The sequence below is a fragment of the Topomyia yanbarensis genome, chromosome 3, assembly GCF_030247195.1.
Source record: "Topomyia yanbarensis strain Yona2022 chromosome 3, ASM3024719v1, whole genome shotgun sequence".
NCBI classification, from domain to species: Eukaryota; Metazoa; Arthropoda; class Insecta; order Diptera; family Culicidae; genus Topomyia; species Topomyia yanbarensis.
The window spans coordinates 253,723,758-253,741,629 of NC_080672.1; the positions used below are offsets into that span (position 1 = coordinate 253,723,758).

The following is a 17,872-nucleotide window of genomic DNA, read 5'->3' on the forward strand; positions in this document are numbered from 1 at the left end:
TCCTCCTGATATGTAACTGATCTATTGGTCTTGATTTCACAGTTGTCTAATAGCATCAATATCAAATTCCTGCCTGAAAACATTCCAATAGAAAATTCCAAAGTTCTGTAATCAATCATAATCCTCAGATTTATTTTCAAATTGAGCTAGTTTTTGTAGAGATGTACTGTAATAAGGGTCTTTATTTAATAGGAAGCGAAGTTAAAATTGATTTAATGTCTATGAAACATAGAACAGCTCACCAAGAAAAATGCATAACTTTCAACATTTGCTAAAAATGTTTTTGCCTTTCTCATTCACTCTAAAATTCGACAATCTAACCCCGACCCGGAGGGCCGAGTGTCGTATGCCAATCGACTGAGTTCGTCGAGATCGGAAAATGTCTGTGTGTGTATGTATGTCCGTATGTGAAAAAAAATGTGACCTCTGTTTCTTAGAGATGGCTGGACCGATTTGCACAAACTTAGTCTCAAATGAAAGGTACAACCTTCCCATCGGCTGCAATTGATTTTTTTTTATTGATTGGACTTCCGGTTCCGGGGTTACGAGTTGAAGAGTGGAATCACGCAGCAAATTCCCATATAAACTGAAATGAAAAATTTTCAAAATCAAATTTGTATTTTTGATGCCAAATGACTTTAAAATGCATGAAACATTGAGATGTTTGACAAAAATTGACTTTTTTAGACGTAGGTACATTTTTGCCTTTCTCATATAGAAAGGTTATGCAATCTCTCTAAAAATCTTCAATTATACCGGCCCGAGGGGGGTATGCAGTGAGGGGTTGCCACTTTAAAATTAAAACTAGTTTAAAATTTCTTAACAAGTTGAAAAATTTCGGCAGGACCTGGACCTCCCGGATCTTTCTCCATGATCTGCCGCTTGTTTCAAGCGATGTTTCAGTTTCACATAGTATCTCAAGATCGTGGCTGTCGATCCATTGAATGTATGTGCAAATCGTACTGAACATGTAATATTCATTTCCACCATTGTATTGAACATAACCAGCCATGGAATCGTAGTCTGGACAAATGAGACAAGCACAATTGCACCACTAGGTGAATTAAAACAGGTTTTTATTTTGGGAATGCGTCGAGTTGAGACGAAAACGTAAGATGATTAATAACGAGGATAACACTTTCCGAATGTAGAGACAAATTTATGAAAAATGACGATTTCCATTCGACTCTAGCAGTTCCTGATCGATTTTGATGAGCATTTAATTTTTGTTATATGACCAATTAAATGTATAGGTCAAATGTTCAAAAACAGTAATTTAAGGTCAAGATAGCATCATTTTGAAACCACCAATTTCGGAGGTTTAGTATCTTCGATGAGTTTTACAAACGTTAAACAGCGCATCATTTGATAAAATAATTTTGACGTTATATCGTCCAAGAAGTATTTATGGTGAATTTTCTCAGGTTATGACTACAATAAAATCTCAAAAATTTCGCTAAAGACACGAACTCTCTCACTATTTTCTGAAAAAATAATTCTGCATAATTTTAAAACTTCAAAAATTACGGTTTCGGAATTATGCCGTTTGGACAGTAAGATCGATTTTCACCAAACCCCCACCAAACCGAATTTCTGGCTACGCCGCTGACTTCAAGTAAGTAGAAACAAAGTCGTTCTACACTCGTTCACAAGAAACTTCTTCGAATGCTGAATATCTATTATAATACATTGAAACCCCGATTTTATGAAAATATGAACATATGTTTGATGGGCTCTAGCAGACGAACAAGACTGAATTCGAGTAAATGCTTTCTTGAGCATGTTTTCCTTACATGAAGATGGAAATATGCAAAAATAAAAATTTCATCATAATCAGAAATAGTTATCAGATTACATCAAGGGACGGGAAGATTATTTTAACAGCTTCAGTTTATTATAAAGAAAAAAATTGCCCGATTTAGTCAATGTCCCCATTTTGTCAGCCTAAAATACACCATGAAATTGATAAAAATGGGTCTTTATTGTATGTATTATTCACTGTGTTTCACATTAATAGATACATTTCATTTTTGGGGATTTTTTTATTGCATCGAACTACAACAATTTTTTGGCAGTTTTCAAAGGGTTATTTTATCGACTTCTTCCAAAATTTGGCGAGCCTATTCCAATTTGTATACCAATTAATTGGTATACTTGAGGGTTTATATGTTGCAGATAGAGAAAATACTGAAATTTTCAACTTTTTTCCTACACAATATTACGAAAGCAATTTTTCCTAATATGTTTGTGAAAATTATAAACTATTTGATTTTTTTTAATAGTTTTATTTTTTATTTAACCGCGATTTTTTAATAAATAGTGACCATCGCTTCACAACGTAGTCTATTTTTCATGGCTTGCGGTGAGCACGATCTCTCGAATTGCTGAACTGAAAATTATGGAATAGAAATTAATTTTTAGTATTCTTTACAGATTAAACTCACCGCGCAGAACAGCTCTGAATTAGACCCGCTGGTGCCCTAAGACGATTTCGCTAGATTTTCATAGCACTGTGCACCCAGTGCATTAACGCAAGTGACGGAAGGTTATCGAAAAGTTTCATAAAAATGAAAATTCCAGTAATGATGATGATTTTCCCAAACGGTTCGTTTTCGAGAGGTTTTTATTTGTTCGTTGACATTAGGATTAGCGATAATAATTCAAATCAAGGATACTACTGGGAAGTCACCTTTAGAAAAAGTCGATGTCAAAGTAAAATTTGGAACTATGCACGCATGCACTTCAGAGATAGCGTGATATCAAAAGCTGCGATTTCATTTCAACGCATTTTTGTGAAAAGGGTACTTACAAATGTAAACATATGGCTTTTTTCATACATGCGAATGAGGGCTTTGAAACGCAACAAATTAACCTAAAAATTTTGATTCTACGATATTGCTTTCTTAAACTACAGCAAAAAAATACAACGGGCGAAACTGTATTTTTGTTTGTTTATTTAAAGTTTCGCCCTCCACGCTCCATGCAAACAAACAGGGCGATACTTTTTTTGCTAGCAGTTTAGAGGCGAAACTGTTATTTTCGTATTTTTTTGGGATTATCAAGCTGCTGCCAGCTGTAAATAGTAACAATGATCGCTATTGAAAAAACACGGACGAAATCGGTGGTGTAGAACGGTAGTTATTGTAAAAAACGTAAGGGCGATACTTCAATGCTGATAGGTGTGACCGAAAAAGTAAACAATCGCCAAAGGGGCGATACTATCATTTTGTCAATTTCAATAGCAAAAACAAATTTTAATTTAATAATTTCAAATACTTTATGAAGTTTTGGGTTTCGATAACTGAATCATGCAATCTAGGATGTAAAAAAACACAATAGTTCTTAAATAGGAAATAAAACCAAGTCTGGAAATATTCACTGTTGATATATATATATATATATATATATATATATATATATATATATATATATATATATATATATATATATATATATATATATATATATATATATATATATATATATATATATATATATATATATATATATATATATATATATATATATATATATATATATATATATATATATATATATATATATATATATATATATATATATATATATATATATATATATATATATATATATAACCCCTTTAGGAAAATTCAGTTTTCCCACCACAATATAGATATTTTATTAACAGAGCGTTAACAATAATTCGTTGGTATGTCTATTTTATGGGCCATTTTTTCGCTTTCCCACTGATTTGGTTTGAGATTTCTAGCACTGATGTTGTCCTATGCTGATTTGAGCGATTCTCTGAGTCCTGCCACTATCCCATGTAGTATGTGTTATCAAAAACATCGCGATACATCAAGTTCTAAATGTTCTCAAACGACATAATATCCGAAGAGAGTGATAAGAGTTATAAGAAATGTCTCATCACACTGTTAGGTGGATTAAAAGCGTTTTTTAAAACCGTTGCGGTGAATGTGATATCTCAAAAACTATTCATCCTATTTGTAGTTTTGTAGATTTGTAGTTTTGAATTGTTTGTATTGACATACTCGTGTACTTGAACGGTTCCTTTTTCATCCAAAAATTTTCAATTTCGTGCAATGAATTTTTAATTAAAATTTTGAGCTTCAAAAAACTCAATTTAATGGTCAACATACTTTTTTACAGTAAAAAAATGTATAGGGAAACCGATCCGTTCAACTACACCACAATACATTTTTCTTCAATAATCTTTTACTTTTTAGATTTCTGTTAAGCGGTTCGGCTTGGAGAGCGTTTACCGCAAGCCTCTGTCAAAAACACTCTTCGGGGTTGGGCGTTAATTCCGACAACCTTGAATATATATTTTTATCCAATTTGTTTTTTTTTTCTTCGATAGTACTACCAACAAACTGTCTTTCGTTTTTTTTAATAAATTTTGCATAAAACACTTTTAAAAAATCTCGAATTTAGCTCACTTTTTCACCACAACTTTGTATATAACCCCTTAACACAGCTTGCTGCTGCGTGTTGATATTCTTTTTCTTGGCGGTGAAGCGTTAGCTGCGTTGTTCGCCACATCTTGGGGGTCATTTGGTCTACCTTCTTTCATGTTGTCGTACTCGTCCATGTCCTCATCTGTGGTACTTTCATGCTGTTTACGGTCGGTTGTTCTAGTTTGTGCCTTACTCTTATGGATAGCTATTGTGTCTCCGTGTATTTGAAATTTGCTTCACTGTTGTTGTTGCTGGTTGTTGGCTTTGAGCAAGACTTACGGTTTGGATCCACTTATCCGAACCGAGGGTCCGGATCCAGACACTTACCTGGATCTAAGTACCAAGTGTGGGCCTGGTTCAGGTTCAGACCAGGTTAGGGGAAAAGTAGATAGGCTAACTCCAAGGAACCGGTCCGGATCCGGGTACTTGGCCGAATCCGGAGAAAAACTACCCATTAGAGTGGGACATGGTTATATGAAAAAAATAAAATTTGGCTCCGAGTAACTTTTTGGGTTTCATTTAGCTCCCAGAACAACTATGCAAATTTTTAGCTCGATCGGTGAAACTATATTTTTGCGCCCGCGGTTTAAAGTTTACATGGGATTTCGTATGGGGAAATTATCTTTTGCAAATTAATTCTTCCAAGAGTCGCCCGTTACCTCCTAAAAATAAATAGATGTCTGATTTTTATAGGAAATTTGTCAAGGAAACAAAGTCCAAAAGACTGCAAAAAGATATGATGCTTGTGGAAAAAGTTATTAGGCAAAATCCGATTGATGCCCTGAAGATTGATGAAAATTTCACTTTTCATAGCATCACTGCTTCTGACGATCTAATTATATACAAACATTTGTAACTTTCTTTTATTATGTACAAAAGAAGCCTCAATTTATTCCTCAAAACCTTGCGAAGTAACCAAATAGCGTAGATAAACGATTTAGACACATTAAGAGAGGATTAAAACAAAATTGCGTATAATTGGACAAGCAACAGCAGTGGTGCTAGAAAAAAAGAATATTTTATCAACCGTCAGAGCATCAATCGGTTTCTGCTTAATAACTTTTTTCTCAAGCGTCAGATCGTTTTGTGGTTTTCGAGACTTTGTTTCTTTGTTAAATTTCCTTTAAAAGTCACATAACGATTTATTTTTAGGAAGTAATGGGCGACTCCTGGAGGAATTATTTTGTAAAAGTTGATTTTACCATGCAAAATCCCATGTAAACTTTAAACAGTGGGTGCAAAAATATAGTTTCACCGATCGAGCTAAGAATTTGCACAGTTATTCTAGGACCCAAATGGTACCTAAAAAGTTGCTCGGAGCTGGAATCTAATTTTTGTCCCACCCTACTACCCATCCTACTTAGTAAAAAAAATCCGTAATTTTGGCTGGCTTCTGCCAGCATTAGGGCAGATTCCAGCCTGAATTCGGGAAGAAATTCGCCAGAATTGCGGTTGGTTTGACTCGATACAAAAGCTATCATAGAAACCGACCGAATTATCCTACACGGTAAAAAATTGTCACGTTTAATTTAAATGATTTTACACTTGAATCAGTTTATCATGCGTCACTAACAATTGAAGTGATTTAGCATTGATTTTTTAAGGATGCATAACTCGTATCAAAATGACCTGGTATTTGAAAGCTATTTAATAGAAATGATCTTTAAATTGAAATGAATAGTCGTTGAATTCGCACCACTGTACTAATCCATTGAATTTGAGTGGTTTCATCTTTAATTACAATTGTCAAAGGTACCAAAACACTAAAGTCTTTAACCGAATACAGACATATGTTCGTAAATAGGAGAAAAAATGCATAAGTTGCATTTTCAAAGTAAAGTAGAACGTGAGTATTATATAGTGTACTTGTGGATAATTTATGCAATTATTTATTCTCAGGTAACATATTTATAATTGAATATGCCGTAATAAATGTGTGTATAGTTGAATGTAAGATCAATCAGAAGCAATGAGCAACTCATTTCAAATGGAAGTGTTTTGCTTTTGATTTCGCAGTGCTTTGATATGATCTATTCCAATAGATTGACACATCGCTTTGAAATGTTGGGCAAGTAGTGCGAAATCAACTGAAAATCACTTTCCATTAGCGTGACGATTTTTTACCGTGTACATACGAACAGAGCCGAGGTTGATGCATACTGAAAAAGTGTTTAGTTGTGTGATGCACACACAAGTACAGCTAGCATCATGCCACCGTTTACTACCTATGCGGTAATATGAGTTTAAACCAAAAAGGCAATAGTAATAGTAAAGAAATAGAAACATACTCGTTGGATTTTGGGTGTTGATATCATATTTGTATAATTAACATCATATTTGACTCTGTTTATAAATAGATTTACCCTATATAGATGGAGTTTCATTAAAAGGTTATCAAATTAAAATGTCTATTCAAAATGAGTTACACGAATGTTCTTCAAGACATACACGAATTAAAATTTTGAACGTATCTCAATTAGTAACAGCTAGTCAAATTAAAACAATTTTTCTTTTAATTGAATTCCGTTTAATTTTGATAACTAACTAATGAGTCGGATTGAACTTTTGCGATCACTGTAATCCAGGTATCTGCTACGCCGCCATGATTTCAAAGCCAAGATCTAAAACGTCGCGTTAAGGTTGCTCCACAATAAACATAATCGATTTCATTCGACACAACTTTGTGATGGTCCAGTTCGTTTAATTTGTTGGCATCATGGCGAAAAGTTTTTGTTATTCACTGACATGTTCAAAACAACACTTTTCGGTCCATTTTTTTCACTTTTCGACAAACATCTAAAGATCGAGTTGTACCGTACGGTGTATGATTAGTGCAGAACGAGCTTCAAGCAAAAAGATCAGAACAATCTGAACTGTCAGTGGGGCCCATAATTTGTTTGCTCGCTGAGATGTTGACTTATGTCCGTTCAATGCAAACGGGATAGGGTATATGGCGCACGTGCTGTAATCATAATTTCTATGAAAAACATCATCTTTAGTCCTTCATTTCGCTAATATATCCCGGAAATAGATGTCGATCCTTTACGCTCAATTTCGTAATCGAAATGGTAATTCTTGAACTTTTCGACCCCTCTCCATAAACTCTTGATTCCCCGGTAGCTCAAAGATGGGGCGATGCATATCAAACGACATGAAATTTCACATGCCAGGCGTTGGTGGCAATCGAACTATCATTCTGTTGTAGTCTGGATTAGTCTGTTTGGAGAACTATGGATATACCTGATATTGTGCTAATCGATTTTCATGAAAGTGCAGGAATTTTAGATTTGATCCGGCAACTCCGGCATCCTTCGCGTAAAAGAAGTTTCAGAATGTAGGGAGACCAAACACTTTTAGAAAATCCATCAAGAAGGCCTATTCAGCCGCAGATACCGAAAACCTCCCCTTGCGATATCTCAATCATATCACATTTTTCGATAGCGGAGTTTTCACTTACTGAAACAATAATGACCTGCCAAAATGTAGTAGTGAATCAGGAATCAGTAGCAACTGGTTCAAATGGCACGTTCCCCATGTTGATCGGAGATTTGTGCCTTGCCATGGTTTGTCTTTTCATCATTTAATTGATGAGCAGGATTGGGGAAGTGGCAAGGTTAGGGATAAAGAATATAATGGTACAGAGAACATAGACAAAATGGAAGTATTCTTCACTCCCAATGGAATAAACATCCTTCTCGATGAGCGGATATATCAACACCCCCGAGGGGATATTGAGATAACACCCCCGAAGAGATACTGTCATTCAAATTCGACTTAAACCGATTTAGGTTTATAAACTTTCGCTTGACTTTTTGGAAGCCAAAGTTAAGTTTGTAACCCAACAACACAAAGAATATAAACAATACGGAAGTATGTTTAATTCTCAAGGGGTATAAAAGATACCTTGATTTGCGGATATATCAACATCCCCGAGAGGATATTGAGACAATAGAACGACCAGGCCTCCGAAGAGATATTGTCATTCAAATTCGCCTTAAACCGATGTAGGTTTATAAACTATCATCCTGACATTTGAAAGCCAAAGTTTCGTTTATAACCCTTTTTGGCTAGAAATTCCAGAGAACGGTCGTCGATACTGCAAAAATACCGCTGTATTTCTCTGTTAGCGACTTGGTTCTCAGAACTTTCCAGCAAATTGCCCACGAACCAGGATTATGGAACACTAGCCTCATCAAAACATCAGTACTCTTCAAATATTCCTTGGGATTCCACGGAATGTAAAGGAATACCTTATTCTAGTGAAGGCTATATGGTTCGACAATAAAACGGAAGTCCCCTGCCTTCTCACTTATCTTCTCCAATTTCTATTTCAACCAGGTACAGCTTTGTTCGTTATCCGGCGAGCCAAACAATATCATACCTAGCCAAACTCAGCATGAATGAGTTAGGAGGGATTGAAAGGAGTCAACCGTGAAGATCTTTTAACAGATCATCCTTCAGCGCAATCGAAAAGTGACCTTTCTCCAGCCTTGCTTACACTCGATAAGTATTGAGACTCGAAGACTCTATACAATGAGCCGAAGCATTGTTGAAGAGAGCACATCTGCGGTTGTGCTTCTTTTCTTTGATCAATTTGTTTCCCATTTTTAAAGTATTTAGAAGGAGCACGTTTCTTACAACTACCATTATTCACACCTGATGTTGTGCGATGTGACTCGATTTTCGATTCCAAAATCCAAAAATCCAAAAAGGATCTACACGCATCAATGGTTTGATCGAAACGAGTGGGAAGAGGTCTAGATCTAGATCTAGACGTTCAAATGATGTACTTATGATCAGATAACGACGGTTCAAGCTCGTTGGGTACGAGCCAGTTTGCCAACTCATGCGTAATACAGTCAGAGCAGAGAGTATAGATTGATAGTTGCTGGAGATTAATTTGAGCTACTCGACCCATGGTCGATCAGAGCATTGCACATTTCATCACCAGCACTTAATGTACAGCTACTGAAAGATACCAAACACGTTGGCTTATAATCGCCTATAGCGAACCCCGAAGAGGGCATTAGTGACATGACCATCATTTGAGTCTCACGATTTGCGAAGAAAACAAACGTCCACTGTGTAAGAGATTCGCTTAACACAGCAAGGACAATACCCACGACACTCCGTGCGCGACTGGCATATTTTAATCATGCCAGCCACTCAGCATGGAGAAACACTTCGATTCGAGGACTCCTTTTTTCAGTCGCCTCTTACGACATGGGATCTGGAACCCAGTGGATTAATTCTTGGCTGAGATACTTCAACCCGCCGGATACCACGGGCTTCTATCCTGGTTTAGTCAGGAGAAAGAGAATAGACTGTTATCAACCTCCTCGTGAACCACAGCCACATATGTTGTTAGTCGCCTCTTACGACATGGGAACAGAAACCAGTGGGTCAAATCTCCGGTTCCCACGGTTTGCCAAGAGACATACTGAGTGATTCGTAGTTATGCTGCCTAAGCTCGACCCTCATCAACAGAAGACAAAAGCTAAGCCCGTAAGATATTAAGCCTGTTCTTATGACCCTGCCACTTCTAGTTTTTTGATCTGTATACTTCACATCCTGGCTCTCACTTGAGTACTATGGCTCTAAATTTTCATAACTTTCCCTACCCAGTAATATTTAGCTAATTGAAAGTCGTTAAAATGTAAAAAAATTACGGAAAGGTTGAATATTGGCGATATCCCGGTTTTACAAAAAAAAGCTTTCTGATGTTTTCTACTGTATCGATTCGTTATTGATTATTTTAGATTATGAACAACTGTCCCAGAAAAAATACTTTTAATTTGCTGTTGGAATATATTTTGCTTTCACTATGATAATATTAAGTTCTTGCTTTTAAAAATATTTAGCGTCAGAAAAAAAACCAAAAAAATTGTGCCTTTCTCTTCAACCAAACGATTATTCCATGGCTGGTTATGTTCAATATACAGTGCTATTCAAAATAATAGCAGCGCAAGTTTTTTTTCGAGTATGGTAATTTCTCGACAAACATATGATTACGGTCTAAAAGCCAACTGTCAAAATCCACTTTGAATGGTAATTCCAGACAAACTGTTACTAGTCGAACACAGTTCACAACAGTTTATGAAAGAGAAAACTTTTCTCTTTCATTTACTATCAACATCTGTGATTGGCGTGTAACGGTTTGTCCGGAATTTCCATTCAAAGTGGATTTTGACAGTTGGCTTTTAGGCCGAAATCAAATGTTTGTCGAGATTTGGCTTTGAATATGTTTTTCATGTTCGCATCGTATATAGTGATAAAAATTCAGTTCCTGGTGGTCGTCTAACCTACTGACGCTTACCTTTCGATTTAAATAATACCACTTTACTATCTTTAGCTCACTAAATGGTACGCCACTTTTCGACGGTCCACTTGGCGTGAAATTCGACAAAGTTCAGATGATTGTGAAGGTGTTGTATTGTGAGCAGTGGTACTTTTCCCGGACTTCCTGTGTGCAAATTTGTCTTAATCAATCGTTTTACACTCGTTGGCGTTGCAATAGAATGTTCCAGGTCTTTCTAAAATTTTCTCGAAAACATAAACCAATATTATTTTGCCATCCGAACCATCAGTTTGTTAAGTTTGAGCGGTTGTTGTTCGCTCTCTACCGCTAGTTTCACATGTGTTTGTCCAGTTCAATGCATTATGTATCTTTGTGGCAGAGCACTGTAAAAGTTCCTGAACTTCACGGTATGTTTTGCCACTAGCATTCAACCGTTTGATGAGATTTCGCTCCTCGACTGTACAGTACCTCGAACGACCTATTTTCGTGAAATATTACAATACGTAAACTTATAATTTCGGGTTAATTGTAAGCGTAGTAGTACTATTCCGAACAAAATAGATTGACTAAACTGAAAATCTTGGAAGCTTTAGCGATTTGAAAACCTTTTGTGGTAGCTCTGCTATTTTTACGAACAGCTTTATATCGACTTTCTTCCGAAATGACAGCTGTGCTTCGTAAACAATAAGCCAATGATTCCAAATGGTGGCGTGTTTTACTCTTCGTACTATAGGTCACTTACAAAATTATGGAGAATAGAACGTATGTGAGTATTTTACATTAAACTCAAAAAATATTTGCGCTGCTATTTTTTCGAACGGCGCTGTAATTTTGGAAGAGTCTAATACATTGTTATTACACTTGGCACCTACATACAAGCACTCGCCAGACTCGAATCTGATGAGCAATGTGTTGACGCTGAAACGCTTGTAGCATAAAAATGTAATATTTAATTTCTTAATCAGCATTAGTTCAATGTTGTCTTCATGCTAGCTTGGAGTCGTGAGGGGGTAGATAACCGCACCCCTAGGTGATATTATATAGCGGGTGAAGAAGCCGGTTGTGTGTGAGGGGAGGGTGGGGGTCGCAGTGACGAGGAAATGTCTTGGGAATAGGTTGTGAATGGAGGAATGAAACCCCCAAATACAGCCCCTGCCATATTTTGGTATGTGAGGGTGGTGAAAGAGCGGGTTGTGTAAGGGGTGTGGGTTCAAAGAGAAATGCAATTGGGGGTGATGGAGGTGCAAAAGGGGTCACCCCCGGGTGATTATAAGGGAGTGGTAGAGTCCGGTTTCGACGAACTGAGTCGAATGGTATTAAAATAATTGTTTATTTTCGTTGGATTCACTGTGCTAGTGATACGAGTCTATAGACCGCTAAGAATCTTCCTGCCTCGAAAATATAACTGAAGTCACACGTCCTATTTTCGAACACTGTTTATCCCCATGAACCGTTATACCAGGAATATGACAAATAAATATTGTGTAATTCCAAGCATTTCTAAATAAAGGACATTTTGATAAAAAAAAACACCCTCTACGATACATTCTGGCTACCCCACTTCATAGGATATTAAATTGCATAACTTACATCCAGTTAAAATAATATATTCGCGTCGCATCATGTCCCTCCAGCAACACTCCTTCAGTGTGACAGCCAAGCGCCAAGAGATCTGTTAGTTTCCCACAATACACAGAGCTTTTCACACTGTCACTCGCGGTAATTCTCAAAATCAACAATCTTCGCTTTTCACACTTCACCGTGGGAACGCTTCTAGTGTTTGTGTGTATGTATGATTTTCCTCTGAAAGCTGCACGTGGTGAAGAAAGAAAACCCACGGAAACCGAATTGCGCCACAAATCTTTATACAATAAAGCACTTAAAAATCCATAAATCTAATTTTGAAATTTGCTATCTTCCCTCGTTTCTCTTCGGTAAGCTTCTAGCGTACAAAATTTTTCCTTCAAAAACGTATGGTCCCACAGTTCCACTAGAGAGGGCTGACTTTTGCGTTCCGACTGTTGCCTTTTCCGAAGTTACGAATCCGGAGGATGAGATTTTTCGCTGTGCAAATAAACTTTTGGCTTTTGTTCATCCTACATTATAGTGGCACTTGCTATAACCCGCTGGAAGCAGTTAAGGTTTCTTTTCCTCTTCGCTTTTCTCGAGCGCGTTGCCCCACACCCTCACTACACTTGTTGGCGGAAGTGGATTTGAATTTTACACGCAGCACCCAAACGCCGGGCTGATCTATCGAAGATCCACGTATCGAGATTGAATTTTCTTCCACTCCACTCTCTTCGACTATCTTTTTTGTACTTTTTTCACTCGCGTCTTTCGCGTGGCCGTGATGATGCTGACTAGTTGAGAAGCAAACTCCGACTGTGTGATGTATCGATCAGTCGATTCGGTTTTGATTTCTTCTTTTCATCCGCGAGCTTATTTCTGTGGTATGTTTACCCATTCGCGAGGATACGTGTCAAACAAGCTTCTATTCTTGTTCCGTCTTCAAACTACTCGTGTTTCTTTTCTTCTGGTAAACGTATGCACTTGAGACACACTGCCGTGAGATAGTCGATTGACGGATCAATGGAGACGCGTGGTAAGTAATGAAAATACTGTCTGATCTTTGTGTGTCCCACAGTGAAAATGTGATAATGGACCCATGCAACACACGAAACTCTCAATTACTTCTTAATGTTTATGTTCAAATTTACAACGGTGGGATGAACACATATTGCTAATGAAAAATCAGAAAGTCAATACAATATTCAATGCACTTATTTGTATTTATGTATATTCCGTTGACCTCTGTTGACACTGAGTGCCTATCACCTACGCCAGAGAGTTGACTCCGCCATCTGGTATCTAGATATCGGCCCTACAAAAGCCATGCCCCTGGTGCAGTTACGATCAAGCAAGGGATAATTAAGGGCCTTTATCCTTGGTGTGCAAATGGGCGTTTCAGCTATCCTTTTTGGTTAGTTCGAGGTTAAATGTGATTTTGAAAAATATGAGAATATTGTATATTTCGACAATTTATCTCTGAAGTGAAAGTTTTGTTGTTAAAAACAGGTAAATTAGTTCGAGAGTGATATAGTGCGAATATTATGTGTACTGTTTTGACTAATTCAACTGCTCCATTTTCAGGAATGCGCCACGTACATAAACCAAAATCTAATCATCAAACGAGACTCTTCCACAGGTGACGCGGAGTTGGAGATTTAGAAGGGTTAATGTCTAGGATTCACTCCAAGGAAACTATGCGACCTGTAAGGCATAGTTTATTATCTACTTGTTTTGTTAGTCGCTGAGTTCACAGGCACCCGTAAAAGAAAGGATCTTAGGTGATATGAATAAAAATAAGAACCCAGCTTTTTTTTATAAATTATTTTCAATTTGATTATATTGTTTTGTTTGCATTACATTTCTAATTTAGTATATTGGGTGTTCAGCCACAAGTGGTGACTTTTTATCCCTATTGTTTACATGATTCAGTTAATTATTATTAAGTTATAATATGCTTTCGCAGTTAAGTTTCCTAATTATAAGAGGGTATAAACATTTTATATATTTGTTGCATTTTGTTTAGATTCCTTCAATGTGATCCTTAAAAGTGAGTTTTTTATCGTAAATCAAACCCAAGTATTTAACTTGACCTCTCCATGTTAAATTCAAACCATTAAATTTTAAAATATGGTTATTATTTGGTTCAAGAGAAGAAGCTCTTGGCTTATGCGGAAACACAATCAATTGTGTTTTTGCCGCATTAGTGGAAATTTTCCATTTTTTCAGGTAATCATTGAAAATATTCAAGCTTCGTTGCAGTCGACTGCATATAATACGAAGACTCCTACCAGTGGCTGAGATGCTAGTATCATCACTGAAAAGTGACTTTTTACAGCCTGTAGGTAGATTTGGAAGATCAGAGGTAAAAATATTGTATAGTATTGGTGCGACGCTTGATTCTTGAGGGACGCCTGCTTTAACGGGTAGCTTATTAGATTTACAATTCTGATAAGAAACCTGTAGGGTACGGTTAGTAAGATAATTTTTAATTATCTTTATTATGTAAATTGGAAAATTGAAATCCCACATTTTGGCAATTAAACCTTTGCGCCAAACACTGTCGAAAGCTTTTTCGATGTCTAGAAGAGCAACTCCAGTGGAATAGCCCTCTGAGATATTTGCCTTTATCATGTTAGTTACTCTCACAAGTTGATGAGTAGTTGAATGTCCAATACGAAATCCAAACTGCTCAGGAAGGAAAATAGAATTCTCATTGATATGTGACATCATTCTAGTTAGGATGATTTTTTCAAATAATTTACTAATAGAAGAGAGTAAGCTAATTGGTGGATAGCTAGATGCTTCTGCTGGGTTTTTATCTGGCTTCAAAATAGGAATAATCTTGGCATTTTTCCATCTTTCAGGGAAGTATGCTAATTCAAAACATTTGTTGAATATTTTGACCAAGTATCTCATGGTGATTTCGGGAAGGTTTTTAAGAAGAATGTTGAAAATTCCATCATAACCTGGAGCTTTCATATTTTTTAACTTTTTCATGATGGATTTGATCTCATCATAGTTTGTTTCAACAATATCGTCTAGAGACAATACTTGATTTGAAACGTTTTCATATTTTTGTAAGACTTCGGTTTCAATAGGACTCACAACGTTGAAATTAAAATTATGGACGCTTTCAAACTGCTGTGCAAATTTTTGAGCTTTTTCCTTCGTTTGTAAGAAGTATGTGGTCACCTTCCTTCAAAGCTGGAATTGGTTTCTGAGGTTTCTTAAAAACCTTAGAATGTTTCCAGAAAGGTTTAGAATTTGGCTTGATTTGTTCAATCTCTTTCGCGAAATTTTCATTTCCTAAGAGTCTTAATCTATGCTTAATTTCTTTTTGTAGATCCTGATAGATACATTTCATAGCAGGATCACGAGAATGTTGATATTGACGTCTTCAAACATTCTTCAAGCGAATCAGAAGTTGAAGATCGTCGTCAATAATAGGAGTATTAAATTTTTTCTGTGTTGTTGGTACTGATAAATTTCTAGCATCAACTATAGATGGCCTGTGTTAAGCCAAAGAGGACCAAGCGCCATTTAGAGATACATGCTCTAAAATCGCTATCGAATCCAACATAGCACCAGGAACAGCCACATCTAATTATTTTTGGGAACACAAATATCAAACGAAAGCAAATAAGTGGTCTTTAATTTGCCACGCTAATGATAAGTTACCTAAAAATGCATTTTAACATGAAAAATACCAGAAAAAAATTATGGCGCTCAGTTCGGTCTGGCTTAACGCAGGCCAGATATACTTAAATTTTGTAATGCCGTATCAATGTCAGCTTTATTTCGTAAATCAAGGTCATGATTAAAATTATTCTCAATATAAGTTTTGTACCTTTCCCAATTCGCTTTGTGATAATTGAACACTGAGCTAATGGGATTGGAAACAGCTTCTTGAGAAAGGGAAAAAGTTACTGGAAGATGATCAGAATCAAAGTCAGCATGTGTAATCAATTCGCTACAAAGGTGACTGATCTGCCAAAACCAAATCAATTGTTGATGGATTCCTTACAGACAAGTCTGCAAATTCGCAGACTTTTGATTTAAGCTGCAGATTTCTTCGATGACGCAGATATTTGCAGATTTTTTAGTTTGGTTGCAGATATTTGCAGATTTTTTAGTTTGGTTGCAGATATTTACAGATTTTTGAATGAAAAGGCTTTTGATTACACTAGCTTTCCTGACATTTTTGTTCTTCCCAGACTTTTAAAATTATTATTGCAGACATTTGAAAAAAGTACCTGGCATATCTAATGTATTTTTATAGCTGTCAGTTTTTCGAGAAATTTTGCCGTTAGAATAATATCTGCGTGTGTTATACCAATTACGCGCGTGGAATACATGGCTGTTTAAAACAAAAGAAGTTCAGAGTGGCCACCGAGATTGCGGGAGACCTTTCCAGAGGTTCAATACTAACAATTAAGCGGATTAAAAATAAGTCGATTATTTTTGCGCTCTACACCAGACGCCCCCCCCCCCCCTTAATTGCTTGAGATTGTTGCTCCAGATCACTAATTGCAAATCAAAGTCTCTTTGATCACATTGAGAACTGTTGATGATTCCGTCAATTCGAAGAAATGGCCAAGTTCCGAAATTAGATCCACACCTGTTTCTCATATATTGCCGACTAGACTCGCACAATCTTTGTCTTAAATGAAGGGTATAATATTCACATTGATTGCTACCGAATTTCATTTGAAGGAAGTATGGGTTTCATAGTTGAGTAAAAGAATATCAGAAAAAGTCTGTATGTGAAAAAAATGTCACTCATTTTTCTCAGTGATGGCCAAACTGATTTGCACAAACCTAGTCTCAAATAAAAGGTACAACCTTCCCATCGGCTGCCATAGAATTTTGATTCGATCGAAATTTTAGTTCCGGAGTTATGAGTTGAAGAGTGTGGCCACACAGCAATTTTCCATATAAACTGGCACCACTATGATATCAAAATGATACAAAACATAAAATAGGTGAACAATTGCTTGTATGTACCAGTCTACATCAATGATGACAAACCAATGTCGCTTTGACCACATTGGCCACCTACGACTGTTTCTGAGTCCATAGACACGAGTACTAAATAATGTTCAGAGGAGTAAAGGAATATCTAAAAATAATTTTCGGGACATCACGGGTTTGCCCAGTGTCGGATTCTGATGAGACGAAGTCGAAACGCAAATTCCATAACTAATTTAGCGCAAAGATGGTTTTTCATTAATGGAGAAAAATAGTTTTTACCACAATTGTTCTTCACTAGGAGGAATATAGCACAGACATGCTGCATAGTGCATTACTTTTCTGTCTGCACCATGTTCCCGATCAGTTTCCCTGAAGAATATGGCCACTTGCCGACACGAGCAAAACCCTACCATGCGAAGTGCGTTCATGATCTTTCAGGACCATTGGGATGGTGAGTATATCAATCCAATCTTCTTTGTTTGGAATCATCCGCTTATGTTTCGAATCAGACGCCTCGGATAATGAGGACAATCGTTGACCTGAACCAAACCTTACTCTGCGCCGAATAAAAATTCAT

The 17,872-nt window shown here is 36.6% G+C and overlaps 1 protein-coding gene across 1 annotated transcript in view; it reads right to left on the reverse strand.

Moving 5' to 3' along the window:
• LOC131691802 (uncharacterized) overlaps positions 1-13,126 on the reverse strand; it is a 68,547-nt gene extending 55,421 nt beyond the window's left edge. The window contains exon 1 of the mRNA XM_058978453.1: positions 12,346-13,126. Within this exon, the coding sequence (XP_058834436.1) occupies positions 12,346-12,379 (34 nt within the window). The 5' untranslated portion in view covers positions 12,380-13,126. The remainder of the gene's footprint in view (positions 1-12,345) is intronic.
• Between the last annotated feature and the right edge of the window lie 4,746 nt (positions 13,127-17,872).